Source organism: Bos javanicus, chromosome 29, assembly GCF_032452875.1.
Source record: "Bos javanicus breed banteng chromosome 29, ARS-OSU_banteng_1.0, whole genome shotgun sequence".
In the NCBI taxonomy this organism is placed as follows: domain Eukaryota; kingdom Metazoa; phylum Chordata; class Mammalia; order Artiodactyla; family Bovidae; genus Bos; species Bos javanicus.
The window spans coordinates 48,145,966-48,161,391 of NC_083896.1; the positions used below are offsets into that span (position 1 = coordinate 48,145,966).

Sequence of the window (15,426 nt, forward strand, 5' to 3'; positions counted from 1 at the left end):
CACCCTTATGGCAGAAAGCAAAGAGGAACTAAAGAGCCTCTTGATGAAAGTGAAAGACGAGAGTGAAAAAGCTGGCTGAAAACTCAACATTCAAAAAACTAAGATCATGCCATCCAGTCCCATCACTTCATGGCAAATAGATGGGGACACAGTGGAAACAGTGGCTGACTTTACTTTTGGGGCTCCAAAATCACTGCAGATGGTGACTGCAGCCATGAAATTAAAAGACGCTTGCTCCTTGAAACAAGACACTTGCTCCTTGAAACAAAAGCTATGACCAACCTAGACAGCATATTAAAAAGCAGAGACATGACTTTGCCAACAAAGGTCCATCTAGTCAAAGCTATGGGTTTTCCAGTAGTCATGAATGGATGTGAGAATTGGCCCATAAAGAAAGCTGAGCAGTAAAGAATTGATTTTTGAACTGTGGTGTTGGAGAAGACTCTTGAGAGACCCGTGGACTGCAAGGAGATCAAACCAGTCAATCCTAAAGGAGATCAGTCCTGGGTGTTCATTGGAAGGACTGATGCTGAAGCTGAAGCTTCAATCCTTTGGCCACCTGATGTGAAGAGCTGAGTCACTGGAAAAGACTCTGATGTTGGGAGGGATTGGGGGCAGGAGGAGAAGGGGACGACAGAGGATGAGATGGGTGGATCGCATCGCCGACTCGACAGACATGAGTTTGAGTAAGCTCCAGGAGTTGGTGATGGACAGGAAAGCCTGGTGTGCTGCAGTCCACGGGGTCACAAAGAGTCGGACACGACTGAGGGAGTGAACTGACTGACTCTGCCATGTGGGGCTGTGTGGATGAGGCTGGGGGAGGTGGAAAGACAATACTTCCTTCCTTTTCCAGCCTTGCCTCGTGATTCAGTTAAATTGGTGACTTATTTTGTTATACGTATGTAGCGCTTGAAGCAAAATCTGTGAAGGATGGAAAATCTTAGCCTGAGAGAGAGTAAGGAGCGGGTCTCCTGGGCTGTCAGACAGTGGAGTGGACAGGTGCTGGGGGCCAATGTGCAGTGTTGGGGGTGGGGAGGAGGGTAGGCTGCTCAGTCCCTTGTGATGAATTGGGTGAGGAGGAGAGAGGGGAGAAAGGGAGGAGGGGCCAGACCGCAGAGAAGAGCGCTTGTGCAGAATCACAGTAGGTTCAGGACTTCCCTTGTGGCTCAGCTGGTAAGGAATCCGCCTGCAATGTAGGAGACCTGGGTTCGATCCCTGGGTTGGGAAGATCCCCTGGTGGAGGGAAAGGTTACCTACTCCAGTATTGTGGCCTGGAGAACTCCATGGACTATATAGTCCCTGGGGTCGCAAAGAGTCAGACACGACTGAGCGACTTTCACTTTACGGGCTTCCCTGGTGACTCAGCTGGTAAAGAATCCGCCCGCAATGTGGGAGACCTGGGCTTGATCATTGGATCGGGAAGATCCGCTGGAGAAGGGAAAGGCTACCCACTCCAGTATTCTTGGGCTTCCCTGGTGGCTCAGCTGGTAAGGAATCCGCCTGCAGTGCGGGAGACGTGGGTTCTATTCCTGTGTTGGGAAGATCCCCTGCAGAAGGGAAAGGCTACCCACTCCAGTACTCTGGCCTGGAGAATGCCATGGACTGTATATTCTATTGGGTCACAAAGAGTCAGACAGGACTTTCCCTTCACAACCGGCTTAGACTGGGGCGTGTTCCCTGGGGCTGGGACTGGTGCTGATGGAGACCTGGTTCCCAGCTGCCATATGTATGCAGGCGACCATCCTGGGAGAGGGAGACGGGAGGGCGGGGACACGCAGTTGGAGTGACTTCTGACTTTGCCTGTGCCTCGAGAGCCACTCATCTCTTGCTTGGTTTCACAAAATTACAAAAGAAATAAATTTAAAAATGTAGAGATTCCCACACGGCGCAGTGGTAAAGAATCCGCCTGCCAATACAGGAGACACAGGAGATGCTAGTTTGATCCCTGGGTTGGGCAGATCCCCTGGAGAAGGAAATGGCAACGCACTTGAGTATTTTTGTCTGGAAAATCCCATGGACAGAGGAGCCGGGTGGGCTACAGTCCACAGGGTCGCAAAGAGTGTGACAGGACCGAGCACTCACACATGCACACAAAAATACAGATGTGTACAAACTCAAAAATTAAAAATACATATAGGTATCGACTAAAAAGTAAAACCACCTCTTTCCCTCTCCCAAAGGAGCTGCCCCAAAGGCTCCATGCCCAACTCCTGGGTCCAGTCATCAATTAAGAGAGAGGAGAACAAGAGTGTTTTTCCTTATGAATCTAGCGAGCGTACATCCTCAGAAATTGATCCCTCCTTCTTGAGTCTAAGGAATAACAAAAGATGGAGAAATATAAAGTGATGGTGGAGGCAGAATGGGGGAAAATCAGCGCCTCTTGCCATTCAGTTCTTACTACCTACACACCGAGGCAGCCTTCCAGAACACAGAGCTAGGGTTTCAAAGGAAAGCCAGCTACCCACACACGCGTCCACATCCAGCATCCCTCTGGATTTATATAGCACATGCTTCGAAGGAGCTGCAACCACCAAACACATATCTTCTCATTCATCCTGACATGAACACTGCTGGGATCCGGCACGAGTCAGGAGCATGATCTGCACTTTGTGAGCCAGGTCGGGGGGCAGGTCAGGGACCGAGGCACCGAGCTGGACAGCGAGTTGCCCAAGGTCACACAGGGACTTGGTTGGAAAGTCAGATTGAAAACTCAGGATGCTCTATTTTCAAGGGCTTTAAAAGGCTTCAGACAATATGCATCACCTGGGGCTTCCCAGGCGGCTCAAGTGGTAAAGAATCTGCCTGCCAACGCTCGAGGTGCAGGAGACGCAGGTTAGATCCCTGAGTCAGGAAGATCCCCTGGAGGAGGAAATGGTAATCCACTCCAGTATTCTTGCCCGGAGAATCCCATGGACAGAAGAGCCTGGTGGGCTACAGTCATGGGGTCTCAAAGAGTCAGACACGACTGAAGTGACTGAGTACGCACGCAGTACGCACATACTCAGAGAACATCTCTAGAAAGAGCCTCAGGAAACCAGTAACGGAGGCTCTCCCCAGGGAGAGAATCGGCTGCGTGGTAAGGATGAGAGGCAGGCGCACTCTGCATTCTGTAGCACTTGTGGGCATGTTGAATTTTTTAACATGTGTATCTATTTCCAATTAGCATTTTCAAAAGATAAAAATTGGACTATGATGTCTGAAAGCCATGAAAATAAGTAGCTGCGGACGGTGATGTTCAACTGGTGAACAGGCAAGATTGGTCACCCTGCTAATTCAATCACTAAGAGCAAATTGGTCTCACTAAGGGGGATGAACAATGAAATCGAGCACCTTCGGAGACCCTCGTTTGTGAGCATGATCCTTCCGAACAGGTGAGAAGCTGCCCGTGCGGCAGAGCTGCTGGAGGGACTGGGTCTGACCCCCTTACCTCCGGGGGCCCCTCCTTGTAAAGCCCAAGGGAAGGGGGAGGGCCCCGGGCCCCCACCCTGCTGTCCATCACTCCCACCTGCAGGCCTCGGCGTGGCCCATCCACTCCAGCGTCACCCCGTCCCTTGACTCCACCCACCCTTCCATCCCCACCTCCTCCCCAGCCCAACCCACCATCGCCAGACCACACCAGGATGGCAGCGAAGGTCTCAGAACTCGTCCATTCATCCTCTGCTTTCCTGCGGCCAAGTGGACAAGACCACGTCCCTCTTGGGCTTGGAGCCCTCCAGTCTCCCCTGCTGCAAGTGTGAGGAACACACACTCCTTCCACGAAGCCCCAGGTCTGCCCTGACCTCATTCTCTCTGCCGCCATCAGGCTCTTTTCACCCCAGTGTTTCTGCGTTTGCTGACCCTCCTCAGTCTTCATGGGCTCCCCCGCAGTTGGCTCAGTGGTCAAGAACCCACCTGCCAATGCAGGAGAGGTAGGAGACGTGGGTTTGATCCCTGGGTCGGGAAGATCCCTTGGAGGAGGAAATGGCAACCCACTCCAGTATTCTTGTTTGGAGCATCCCATGGACAGAGGAGCCTGGCGGGCTACAGTGCATGGGGTCGCACAGAGTCAGACGTGACTTAGCAGCTAAACAATAACAGTGCAGGTTTCAGTTCAAAAGTCACTTCCTCTGAGAGCCCTTTGCTGGCTCCGGAGCCAGAGTGAGCCTTCCGCAGCCTGCCCAACAGCATAACCACAAAGAGGGTTTTTTTTTTTTTTTTTTTGGCTTATTTATTTGTTCAGCTTGTTGTTCTCTTCACTAAATAGATTTTTAGCTACACAAAGTCAGAGACTGAGCTTGTCCTGTCTACTCCCACATCTTTAACATCCTGAATAGTTAGGTTTTAATGAGTGCTGGCTGATAGATGGACAAAGAGATGGAGGGGATGAATGGGCAAAAGGATGGATGGGTGGGTGGTTGGATGAACGGGTGGGTGGTTGGATGGATGGACGCGTGGGTGGTTGGATGGATGGGTGGGTGGGTGGCTGGATGGATGGATGGGTGGATGCATGGATGGACGGGTAGGTGGTTGGGTGATTGGATGGATGGGTAGATGACTGGGAAGACAGCTAGCTGGCTGTTTGGCTGAGTGGACAGGTAGTTGGACGGATGTGTATCTGGCGGGGAGATGGGTGGATGGACAGAGGGAGTCTAATTGTCCTGGGGTGAGACGCTGGGGTCCCCCCGCCTCTCCCAGATAGACCTCCCCTGGATGCCCCACCCTGATGAGGCTGGGGATCCAATTTAAGGACACTGAGAACTTCAGACGCTATTTCCTGCGTTGAGAAGTGTTTTAAAATATGACATTGAACTGCCTTAAGGTTCTGTTGTAGAAATGGCCCCACATCCTCTGCCTTCTGACCTGGACACGTGTCCACGTTTCTAGATTTTTCTATCACGTGCAGGATGGGTAGATGGCAGGGAATCTGAGGCGGGAATCAGCTCGAGCAACCAGACACGTTCAACCATGACCGGGTGTGTCTCCGCCCCTGCGCTCTCAGCTCTGAGTCTCCAAGTCAAGTTTCTGACATAAGAGGGGGTGGGAAGGGGAGAAACCTCCTGACTGATTCAGAAACTGTCTCCATTGAGTCCTGCTTCCCGTGGCATTTTCTTTCATCACATCTGCATCTGCCGAGGGGAGGCCTGAGCCCCGAGCCACCAGTCCAGGCCACCGTGGGTAACTGGCCTGGAGGCTGCAGCGGCCCCCAAGACCTCTGCGTCTAACGTGAATCTGGAAGCGGGCTAACAAGTGCCCAGCTGGTGTGAGGCCACACTACGGCATGCAAGCCCCCGGACGCTCTTTGCCACTCACCCAGAGGACCAGAGGTCAGCCTCTCACTTCAATATCCACACCGGAGCTGCCCCTGCCAGGCCTGGGAGACAATGGCACCCAGGGGCCCCAGGCTGCCTCACTGCCTGCCCTCCAATGCCTTTGCCAAGCTCACAGTCTGGATAAGGTCAGCTGGGGGCCCTGCGCCCTTTATGGAAAAGCTCAGAGGTGCTGTGGTAACCAAGGCAACGCCACTGCTCCCACCTCCCAACACCCACCACGGGGCGGTGGTTCTGTCCTGATGGGAAATCTGGCCTCTCAACCTCACCCATCTTCCTCAATCCCAGGCTGGTCCCTGGGCCGGCCCAGGGCAGTAACAGCTTCACCTCGGGAGAAGGGGTGCTGAAGGCATGGGCTGTGTACTCTGATACTCAGACACCCGCGTGGCTGAGCGCCAGGTCCCTAACTTGCCCCCCACCCCCGCCATCTCCTCTCCAGGGTCCTGCCAAGTGGAAGATGACACCAGTGTTCCAGGTGGCTGGCAGGGTCACTGGTCAGTGGTGCTGTGATCCGTGCAAGGTGGCTGGCACGTGGCAGGAAGTTAACAGAACGATCGTCATTCTGATTTCTTTTGTGGCAACACCACGTCACGTGGGGGCCTGTGTGACTCCTCCTTGTGGGAAAGGAGGGCGGGCTTCCACAGTCCTCCTCCTCTGCGATCCCGGGTACTGGCCCACAACAGGCACTCAGCACACAGGGAGAACCCAAGCCTTCATCTGCGGCCAAAACGGGGATGCTAACCTGGTCCCCATCTCGGAGGTCATCTGGTCCACGCTTCTGTGACATTCCACCAAGACGATGCCCACCCTGCTTGACTTCCTCCCTATATGGGGAGAGGCTCTGTGCCGTTGCTCAGTAGCCAGGATGGCTCCACAAGTCCTTTGCTGGCCGAGCTACAGCAGATATCCCTGCTGCTCTCTGGACCTGGTCTCAGTCACAGAACACGTGGCCCAGACCGCCCAGCCCCAGGGTCTTCTCTCCTCCCAGCTCAATCAGGTCAGGCCCTTCCACGGCGCCTCTGTGGGGAAGCAGCTGAGCCATCTCAAGAGCTGAGTGTGTGTACACACCCGCCCTCTCACACACACACACACGTGCGGAGGGTGGCCTGCTGGCTACTCTGCTGGTGACGGATCTCGTGGGGACACGGCTCTGCCAAGGCCACAGCCTGTGGGTGAGCCACGCCCAGCCCTCCCAGCTCTCAGAGGCCCCCTTCCCTCAAAGCCCCACTCCCAGCCTGGACAGCCCTCCAAGTCACCATGGCAACAGCTCCCGGAGTTTTTTCGGAGCCTCAGGCACCCCTCCCTGCTAGAATGGAAGCCAAGTGTGACAGCGTGCTGACCGTGACCAGGGGCCCAGGGTCCACTTTGGCAGGCGGCCTCCTGCTAAGGCACAAACAACTCATCTGACCCAGATAGAGACTCATCAGCAGAAGCCAGGGGCGGGCCTGACTCCCTGGAAACCATCGCTTCTCTGAGCACACTTTCTGGACTGTGCTGGCGGCCAAGCTGCGGATCACAGCCTGGGCTTTTAGGGTCAGGAGGTGGGCAGTCTCAGCAAGGTCTGAAGAGCCCGAAAGCCCTCTGAAAGAGGGGGCTGGCTACTCTGCTTGGAATCACATTTCTGTTCCAGCACATCTAGTTTATGAGAGAAGGAAGGCTGGGACAGGGGAACACAGAAACCAGCAGCTCCCCGCCTAGGTATTCACAGAGAAGAACTGGAAGCAGGTGTTCAAACAAACACTTGTCCACAAGTGTCCACAGCAGCCTCTTTACAACAGCCGGCAGGTAGAAGCAGCTCAAGTGCCCACCCACGGATGGATGGATACGCCAAACGTGGTCCCGCCCCACGACGCGATATTATTCAGCCTCAAAAAGGAAGGCTATTCTGACACCTGGTACGACACAGATGAACCTTGAGGACATTATGCTCCGTGAAAGCAGCCAGACATAGACGACAAACAGTGTGTGACCCCACTTACGAGGAGGCCCCTACAGCAGTCAGATTCTTAGAGACAGAAGCAGGATGGTGGGGGGCATGTGCTGGGGGAGGGTGGGGAGTGAATGTTTAATGGGGACAGAGGGTCAGGTTGGGAAGATGACAGTTTTCTGGCAATGGATGGCGGTAACCGCTGCAGAGCAATGTGAATGTACCTGATGCCCCTGAGCTGTGCGCTCAGACACGGTTATGACGGCGTCACGGACTCAAAGGACATGAGTCTGAGCAAGCTCCAGGAGACGGAGAGAACAGGAGGCCTGGTGTGCTGCAGTCCGTGGGGTCGCAAAGAGTCGGACACGACTGAGCGACTGAACCACAACTGCAGTTCGGGGGGTTGTAAAGAGTCAGACGCGACTGAGTGCCTGAACGACAGCAGTGTGAATGTACCTGGTGCCACTGAGCCACACACTCACACACGGTTATGATGGTAAATTTTATGTTACTTGCATTTTGCACTGAAAGTGAATGTCGCGCAATTGTGTCCGACTCTCTGCAACCCCATGGACTGTACAGTCCATGAAGTTCTCCAGGCTAGAATACTGGAGAATGGGTAGCCTTTCCCTTCTTCAGGGGATCCTCCCAACTCAGGGATTGAACCCAGGTCTCCCGCATTTCAGGAGGATTCTTTACCAGCTGAGCCACCAGGGAAGCCCAAGAATTCTGCAGTGGGTAGCCTATGCCTTCTCCAGTGGATGTTTCTGACCCAGGAATAGAACCAGGGTCTCCTGCATTGCAGGCAGATTCTTTACCAACTGAGCTCTCAGGGAAGCCCACTTGTATTTCACCTCAATAAAAAATTACAGAAAAAAAGGGATGAAGCACTGACACATGCTACAGCATGGACGAACCTTGAAAATATTCTACTAAGTAAAGAAGGCACTCGCAGAAGCCACACACCGTAGGATTCAATTTTTCTGGGAGATGTCCAGAACAGGCAAATCCTCAGCGACAGAGAGCGGACTGGTGGCTGCAGGGGCGTGGGGCAGGGGAGGATGGAGACTGCTTCATGGGTCAGGGGGCTTCTTTTCGGGGCAACAGAAATGCTTTGGAACCAGATAAAGGTGATGTTGTTGTTTAGCTGCTAAGTCGTATCCAACTCTGTGACTCCACGGACTGTAGCCCCGCCAGGCCCCTCTGTCCATGGGATTTTCCAGGCAAGAGTACTGGAGTGGGTTGCCATTGCTAGGTTACGGAAATTTTAACTCAGTAAAAACAAACATGTGAAACCAGGTTCCACCCCTCGGCAGGCAGATGACCATTAAGACCCCCTGAGAGAGTCCGGGGAGAACCGAGGGCAGGGAGTCTGGATCTTCCCCAGCCCGGAACTTCTCAGGATGTGAGGTGGGCAGGGAACTCCAGACAGGGCCCCCGCTTGGCCGTCTGGTGAGACGGAGCGCGAGCGTGTGCCCTGCCTCCTCTGCTTCCCAGGCTGGTCCTCACTGAGCCCCCGCCCCCGTCTCGTCCAGTAAGAACCCTTAGTCTGGGTGGGGGGGAAAGAGAAACTTTGCGCCTGGGGACAGTCAGAGCCAGGGAAGCTGGCGCAGCGGCGGGCACACGGGCCAGAAGTGCTGCTCGTTCCCAGCTCTTCTTGGAGTCGTGGTCTAAAACGGCGCTCCCCCTCGCCCAACAGGACCCCAGCCATCTCCACGGCCCCCAGAGCTAAAAGGCAGGGGTGCCGGGGACCCGAGGAAGGGCTCCTTGCATTACACGAGTGTGTTTCTGCTGGAAAATCTGAGCCCCTGCCCCGTGCCACAGCGCTCTCTGTAGGAACCAAGCGAGCCACTTCCGAAGCACCCAGAAAGCAAACCCGCCCCTCCTGCAAGGTCTGCCGGCTTTCGGGTCACAGGACAAGCCCTCCTCTGACCAAACTTTTGGCTCAGTGGCCAGGAGGAGCAGGGAAGATGCAAATGAGGTGGAAGTCGGAGGGCACCCTCATGTCCCCCAGGAAGACGCTGCCACGTGGGGCCACCTCCAGGCTTCTGCGGCCCAGTAAGGTCATCTTGCCTACTTGTCCCTCTTTCCTCTCAAACAAGGCCAGGCTCTCCTCCTCCTCTCCCCTGGCCGCCCCACCCGTGCGCTCCAGCCCGACAGCAAGCCGCAGGTGGCCCAGAGACCACTTCTCGAGCGGGTCCTCTGGAAGATGGTGGTCTCCATCATTCCAGCCCATGTCCACAGGGGTGGGGGGGGTGGGGTGATGGGGGACACACAGAAGGAGACGAGCCAAGGACCCGAGTGCGCCATGCAGGATGGCCCAGCACCTTCCTGACCCCTACGAGCATCTTTGAGCGGAGGGGGCCTGGCAGGAGGAACCACGTCTTACCTGGAGGCATCGAAGCTGTCGTAGGAGCCGACTGTGTAGTGCCGGAAGAGTTTCTTGCTGCGGTCTGCACGAGTTTCTGCACAGAGAGGGAAGAGAGACATCATTTAGAAAGTCACGGCCCCCAAACGCTGAAACCATGAGAGGCTGGCCGGGCCCCTGCGTTTGTCTGACCTCGGACGTGTGGGACCCGCTTCTCCTGGGGAAAGATCTGGGAGAGAGATGAGGCCCTGCTCTGTGGCCTAACTTTGCAAACTGTGGGGGATGCCGATGAACGCCAAGGATGACTGCTGGAGAGTCCCGTGCTCCGGTCCCCAGTAGAGGCTGAGTCCCAGGGTCCCCAGGTGGTACAGGATGTGCTCTGCAAAGAAGACAGGGCCGTGCAGGTCGCAGTGGGAGCAGTGGCAGCCCACTCGGCACATGGAACCTGCTAGAATGGTATTCTGAAGTGACGCTGCCCAGCCGTCCAGCAAACATGAGAACCTGTGGATGACTGCTTTGGGGAAAAAAGAATCTTTATTGCTATTTTGCTGATAATTGTGTGTTCAGTCACTCAATCGTGTCCAACTCTTTGCATCTCCATGGCCTGTAGCTCCCCCCAGGCTCCTCTGTGCAGGGGATGTCCCAGGCAAGAATACTGGAGTGGGTTGCCATTTCCTTCTTCAGGGGATCTTCCCAACCCAGGGATCAAACTCGCATCTCTTGTGTCTCCTGCATTGGCAGGTGGATCTTTACCACCGTGCCACCTGGGAAGCCCCTGATTATCGTTACTTTCTCCTAAAACAAACAAAAACCAAACAAACGTGATTAAGGTCCTAATTAAGTCCTCTGCTTACTTCTCTTACTCAGCAGATTTCGAGGTAAATTTCACGGGAAATTATAAGAATGGTGTAGTTAGACTTAATTGATAGCTCAGAGCTGGAGAGGGAAAAAACCCACAAGAGCAGAAATGCAAGAAATACGGCTGCTTCTGACTTATCGTTCAGATATTTCCCCCTGCACACCCTCTTTCCCAAACCCTGGGGAAAATACAGAGAAATTTTGTGGTTAGCTTCAGGAAGATGGCTGAAATCTCATGCAAACCCTTGTAACTCTGTTGTCCGTCTCTCTGACCCCACGTTTCAAAGCAAATGTAATGTTATCCAAACCCAAAAGCACATTTCCAGTGGAAATGTGAACAACTGCAAAGGCGTTGAGAAGGGTATGCCTGATAACAGTTGACTCCTTTCAGGCCCAGAGGCAGCTGATGCAGCAAAAATACATGCCTCCTTCTATTAATATAAAGTGTGGTATTGCCTTTGGGGGGGCCGAGAGGACCAGGTAGCCAGCTTAGGACTACATTTCCCAGCACCCCCTGCAGCCAGGCATGGCCACGTGACCAGCTCTCACCAATGGAACTTGAGCACACGCCACTGCAGGGGGGGAGGGGAGAGGGGTGTGTGTGTGTGTGTCCCTTCCAAGCTTGGCTTCTATGGAGGCCAGGGAGCTCTCCATATCCTCTCTTGCTGCTTCTCCCAGCTCAAAGCTAGGACTCCCAGGCCTGAGAGGATGATGGGATCCTCAAGGATTCCTAGCAATGCCTGGGTCGCTGTGCGTTAGCTGTTAAAGTGGGCAGCACACTTGTCCGGCCTTGGGCTACACTCCAGGGACCTGCGTGTCAGAGCAGCTAACACTGCCTTAAAGGTTCTCTGGGACTCAGCTCCCCCGGCCTCTCTCATCACTCCACCTGAGGCTCCAATGATATGAAAGTTAAAATCCCCTGAAGCTGGGTAACAGCTGAATCCCCATCGTGCTCCCTGAGGCTGAGCACTGACTGGGTCCCAGGCCCTGTTCCGAGCGCTGCTCCTGTATCCACTCATCTGCCCATCATGGCCCCTGGGGAGGGGGTATGTGTGCCACTCTGCACGTCCCGCCAAGTCCAGCCAAGGGTGGTCCCCTGCCTTTGGCCCATCTCATGCCACCCTTCCTATCCCCGTGTGTCCTCGCCGTGGAGTGAGCCACTCGCCTCCGCTCGGCGTCTGTCTTTGCTTTGTCATCACTGTCTTTGGGACAGGCTGGGATGTGGGACCCCTCACTGCAGGTTTGCAACCGGACAAACGTCTCCTCGAGCGACAGGTACAGAGAAACTCAAAGGAACTAAAAACAAACACGTGTGTGTGCAGTTGGGGCAGATTCTGGACAAGATACAAAAGACCGAAAAGCCCAGCGGCCCCTTCCGAGGAACAGGGAGCAAAAGCAGGTACCACGTGTGATCTCTGAACACGGCACCACCGAGGGGGTGGGCAGACCACCTCAGTCACTCCTTTGGCCCAGCCCACCAACCCGCCCCTACCCTCACCCCATTTAAGGAACCAGCTCGCTCCCCTGGAGCGCAGCAAGGGAGCGAGTTTCTGGTCCTCTGTCCCTTATGGGGCAGTATGAGTCCTAGTAACGCCTGGCCTGATCCTCATCTGGCCTCTTTATCCATTTCTGTTGATTAAAGAGTCCAAGAACCTGGGTCTGTAACATCTCTGTCCTCACTAACATCTATCGAGTCCCTCCCCTGGGTCACGATTTGTGCCCATCCAGGCTCCCACTTGTTGGTGACAGAAGCCTGGTGAGGGAGGTAAGACTGCTGGACCCATTTTACAGATGGGTCTACTGAGGATTGCCGAGGCCAAGGCACACACCGGGTGAACAGCATGGCTAGGATGGGTCCTCGGCCAGCAGACGGGCTCCAGGGCCAGGCTGAGAACCAGCAGACCACACCCACGGGTCCCTGGTGAGGGCTGAGTGCTCCTTCAGTGCTTAAAGGCAGGGATCTGGCCTTAGGGCCAGGCTGAGAACCAGAAGACCACACCCACGGGTCCCTGGTGAGGGCTGAGTGCTCCTTCGGTGCTTAAAGGCAGGGATCTGGCCTTAGTTCTCTCTGTATCACCCCTGGTGTCTAACTCTTGGCAGACATGTGATGTCAGAGCTGGCAGACCCAATCCCAACAGTCCACTGTAATCAGCAAATAGAAACACACTTCGCACAGTCGGAGGGACCTGGGGACACTGGTCCAGATGGGCTGTACGTATGTCCGCTGTGCTTGGCAGCCGGGCCACACGTGCCCAGGTGCTCCCCATCCTCCTCCCTGGCATCCTGCACACGTTCACGTCTAGTTACCATTCATCAGGTCCACCTGGAGGCCAGGCCCCGTGCCCCACATGTGGGGATTAGAAGGGCTCAGAGAGGGTGGGGCTCTGCTCTCTGGGGCTCAGGATCTTGGGGGTGGGATGGGGATGCTGGCTGGGCTGAGGGCCCCAGGAGTCAGATAACTGTGTAGCGGAGGGGGGAGCACGTGGGCCAGGCAGAGCATCTGGCCAGGCCATCCCTGTGACATCCGAGTGGGGCAACACACTCCCCAGGCCCTGGAGGATAAGCGGGATTGGAACCCATTTGTGGGGTTAAGCAATGCAGCTCAGGAAACCATTGAAGGACTGTGGGGATGGGCTGCTAACTGTTGTTACAATTGCTTATGTCCTGTTGCTTAAGCCCCACGTGCAGGCTCTGTGCTGGTTGTCTAGGGAACTGCTGGGCTCTGAGAGCTGGCTCCTGCCGGCCGCTGGCTGGAGTCAGAGGTTCCAGGTCACAGGAGCAGAGCGTGTAGTCAATGTGTGTGTGTGTGTGTGTGTGTGTGTGTGTGTGTGTGTGTGTACATGTCCACGTGTTTACCAGAGGAAACAAATGTTTCAGAAAGAGACTGTTTCTAGATCTGCTAGCCAGGGGTTCCCAGAGTTTGGGATTTTGTGGACCAAGAAAATTTTAGACAAAAGAGAGAAGGATGTAGACTGACACCAGATTTACCAAGTTTTTAATCTGGCCTTAAAAACAATGGGCTCCATTCTGCTCCCACAATTGTGTTACAAGAGAAAGGGCAGCTTTGGGGATAATATTATCTCTGACTGCTTTGTGAACAACTCCCACCGCATGGACATTCCCTGCCCTCTGGATTCTGGACACAGTGAGACTTCCGCTCTGAGGGACAGCAAAGGGGCCCATCACATCTTCAGCATTACCGTCACCAGTGCCGCCACCATCAGCCTCATCACAGCAGCAGCAGCATCTCTACTCTCACCACCGTCATGTTCATCAGGACCATACCACCACCATCTTCACCACCATCACCACCACCAGCCCCACGAGCATCACCCCCATCACACCACCATCTTCACCACCACCACCTTCACAACCACCAGCCCCACGAGCATCACCACCATCACACCACCATCTTCACCTTCACCACCACCATCTTCACCGCTACCACCTTCACCAGCCCCACGAGCATCACCCCCATCACACCACCATCTTCACCTTCACCACCACCGTCACCCTTACTCTGATCGTCATCGTCATCACAGCCTCATCTTCATCACCACCACCAATCACCACGTCCCTATCGTCACCATCTCTATTAACATCATTCCCATCATTCCTGTCTTCACGGCAGCTCTACTAAGCCAGCTTTTTTTTTCTTTTCCAGTAAATGAAGTCGTTCACCTTATTTCGTCTTCCTGCAGCAGCCAGGGCTAAGTGGATTCTTGCCGCTGTTTTGCAGAAGCAGCAGAGTGCCATGATGGGGGATGTGGGCTCTGGGGCTACACTGGCCTGAATTCAGAGCCCAGCTCTGCTGTTGACTGGCTGCAGGTCGCCAGGCTCTTCATTTGTAAAGTGGGGATAATAACACTTCCTACTCACAGGCAAGTGGTTGAGGAGTAGACGAATTAATTCATGGAAAATGCTGCAACAGTGCTTGGAGAGTGGGAAGCACTCTGTTATCTGGTTCCTCCTATGCATGTAGGGGTAGGGTCCTCCTCTGCTCCTCAAGGCCTCCAAGGTCACACATCCTGTGAGCGCAGACCCCCAGCGTTGTGCCTCTGGAGCCTGGCTGACAGTCGCCAACAGCTACTGTGTTTCTAAACATCCACACACATTCTAAGTGCTTTATATGCATGAGCTCAATACTGTTCCTGTTCCTGGTTGACGAGTGAGGAAGGTGGGGCTCAGAGAGGTTGCCTGAGCTGCCTGAGGTCACCCAAGCCACTGCGAGTCACAGCCCCGTGGGTCAGCATCTGCTTGGGGCCCTGGGAGGAGGCATCTTCACCAGCAACCCATCCATGACCCACAGAGGGGCAATGGCCTTTTTCTGAGACGTTCTGAGGTCTGGAGGCTGAGGAAGGCGATCTTGGCCATGAGGTGGGAGGACGCGGGCTGTGGGCAGCCAGTGGGCGTCACAACACGTCAAGGGGAGAACCAGCCTGTCCATGCAGCCTGCACACAGCAAGAGGCAGGGCTGAAAGCTGGGCCCAGGGACAGAGGGACACGTGGGCCTGTCGCTGAGAATCCCTGGATTTTTGCTTCTGGTGGTCATGAAAGCTACTCACTCAGGATTTCTGGCTTTATTCCCTCTGGGTGTATGCTTGGATGGATCCTCAAAACTTGTTTTGTCCAAATGAGTTTTCCCCAAACTGACTCATGTCACTTCCTGATTCTCCCCGCCCCCATCCCCCTTCACCCCATACTGTTTCTTTGCCCATGGGCGTGGCGACCAAAATGTCTGAGATGATGGTTGTTGTAAGAATCTGGGTCCCCATGTGTGCCCCCTGGGATGCCCCCTTTCCTGCTCAAACAGGTGGTGTGAGCAGGAAAGAACCCTTTGTGGTTTCAGGCCACTGAGATCAGAGGCATGTTTGTTACTGCAGCTTTCCCTGGATAAGCTGACTGATGCAGACAACACATGGTCTTCTCTGTCATGCAAGTCAGTACACTCCATGTTTTTGCTCAAG

The 15,426-nt window shown here is 54.6% G+C and overlaps 1 protein-coding gene across 5 annotated transcripts in view; it reads right to left on the reverse strand.

Annotated features, from left to right (window-relative positions):
* Positions 1-15,426, reverse strand: part of SHANK2 (SH3 and multiple ankyrin repeat domains 2) — a 560,952-nt gene that overhangs the window by 192,399 nt on the left and 353,127 nt on the right. For all 5 annotated transcript variants that reach the window (XM_061407335.1, XM_061407333.1, XM_061407336.1 and 2 more), the window contains one exon: positions 9,623-9,698. In XM_061407335.1, the coding sequence (XP_061263319.1) occupies positions 9,623-9,698 (76 nt within the window). The remainder of the gene's footprint in view (positions 1-9,622; positions 9,699-15,426) is intronic.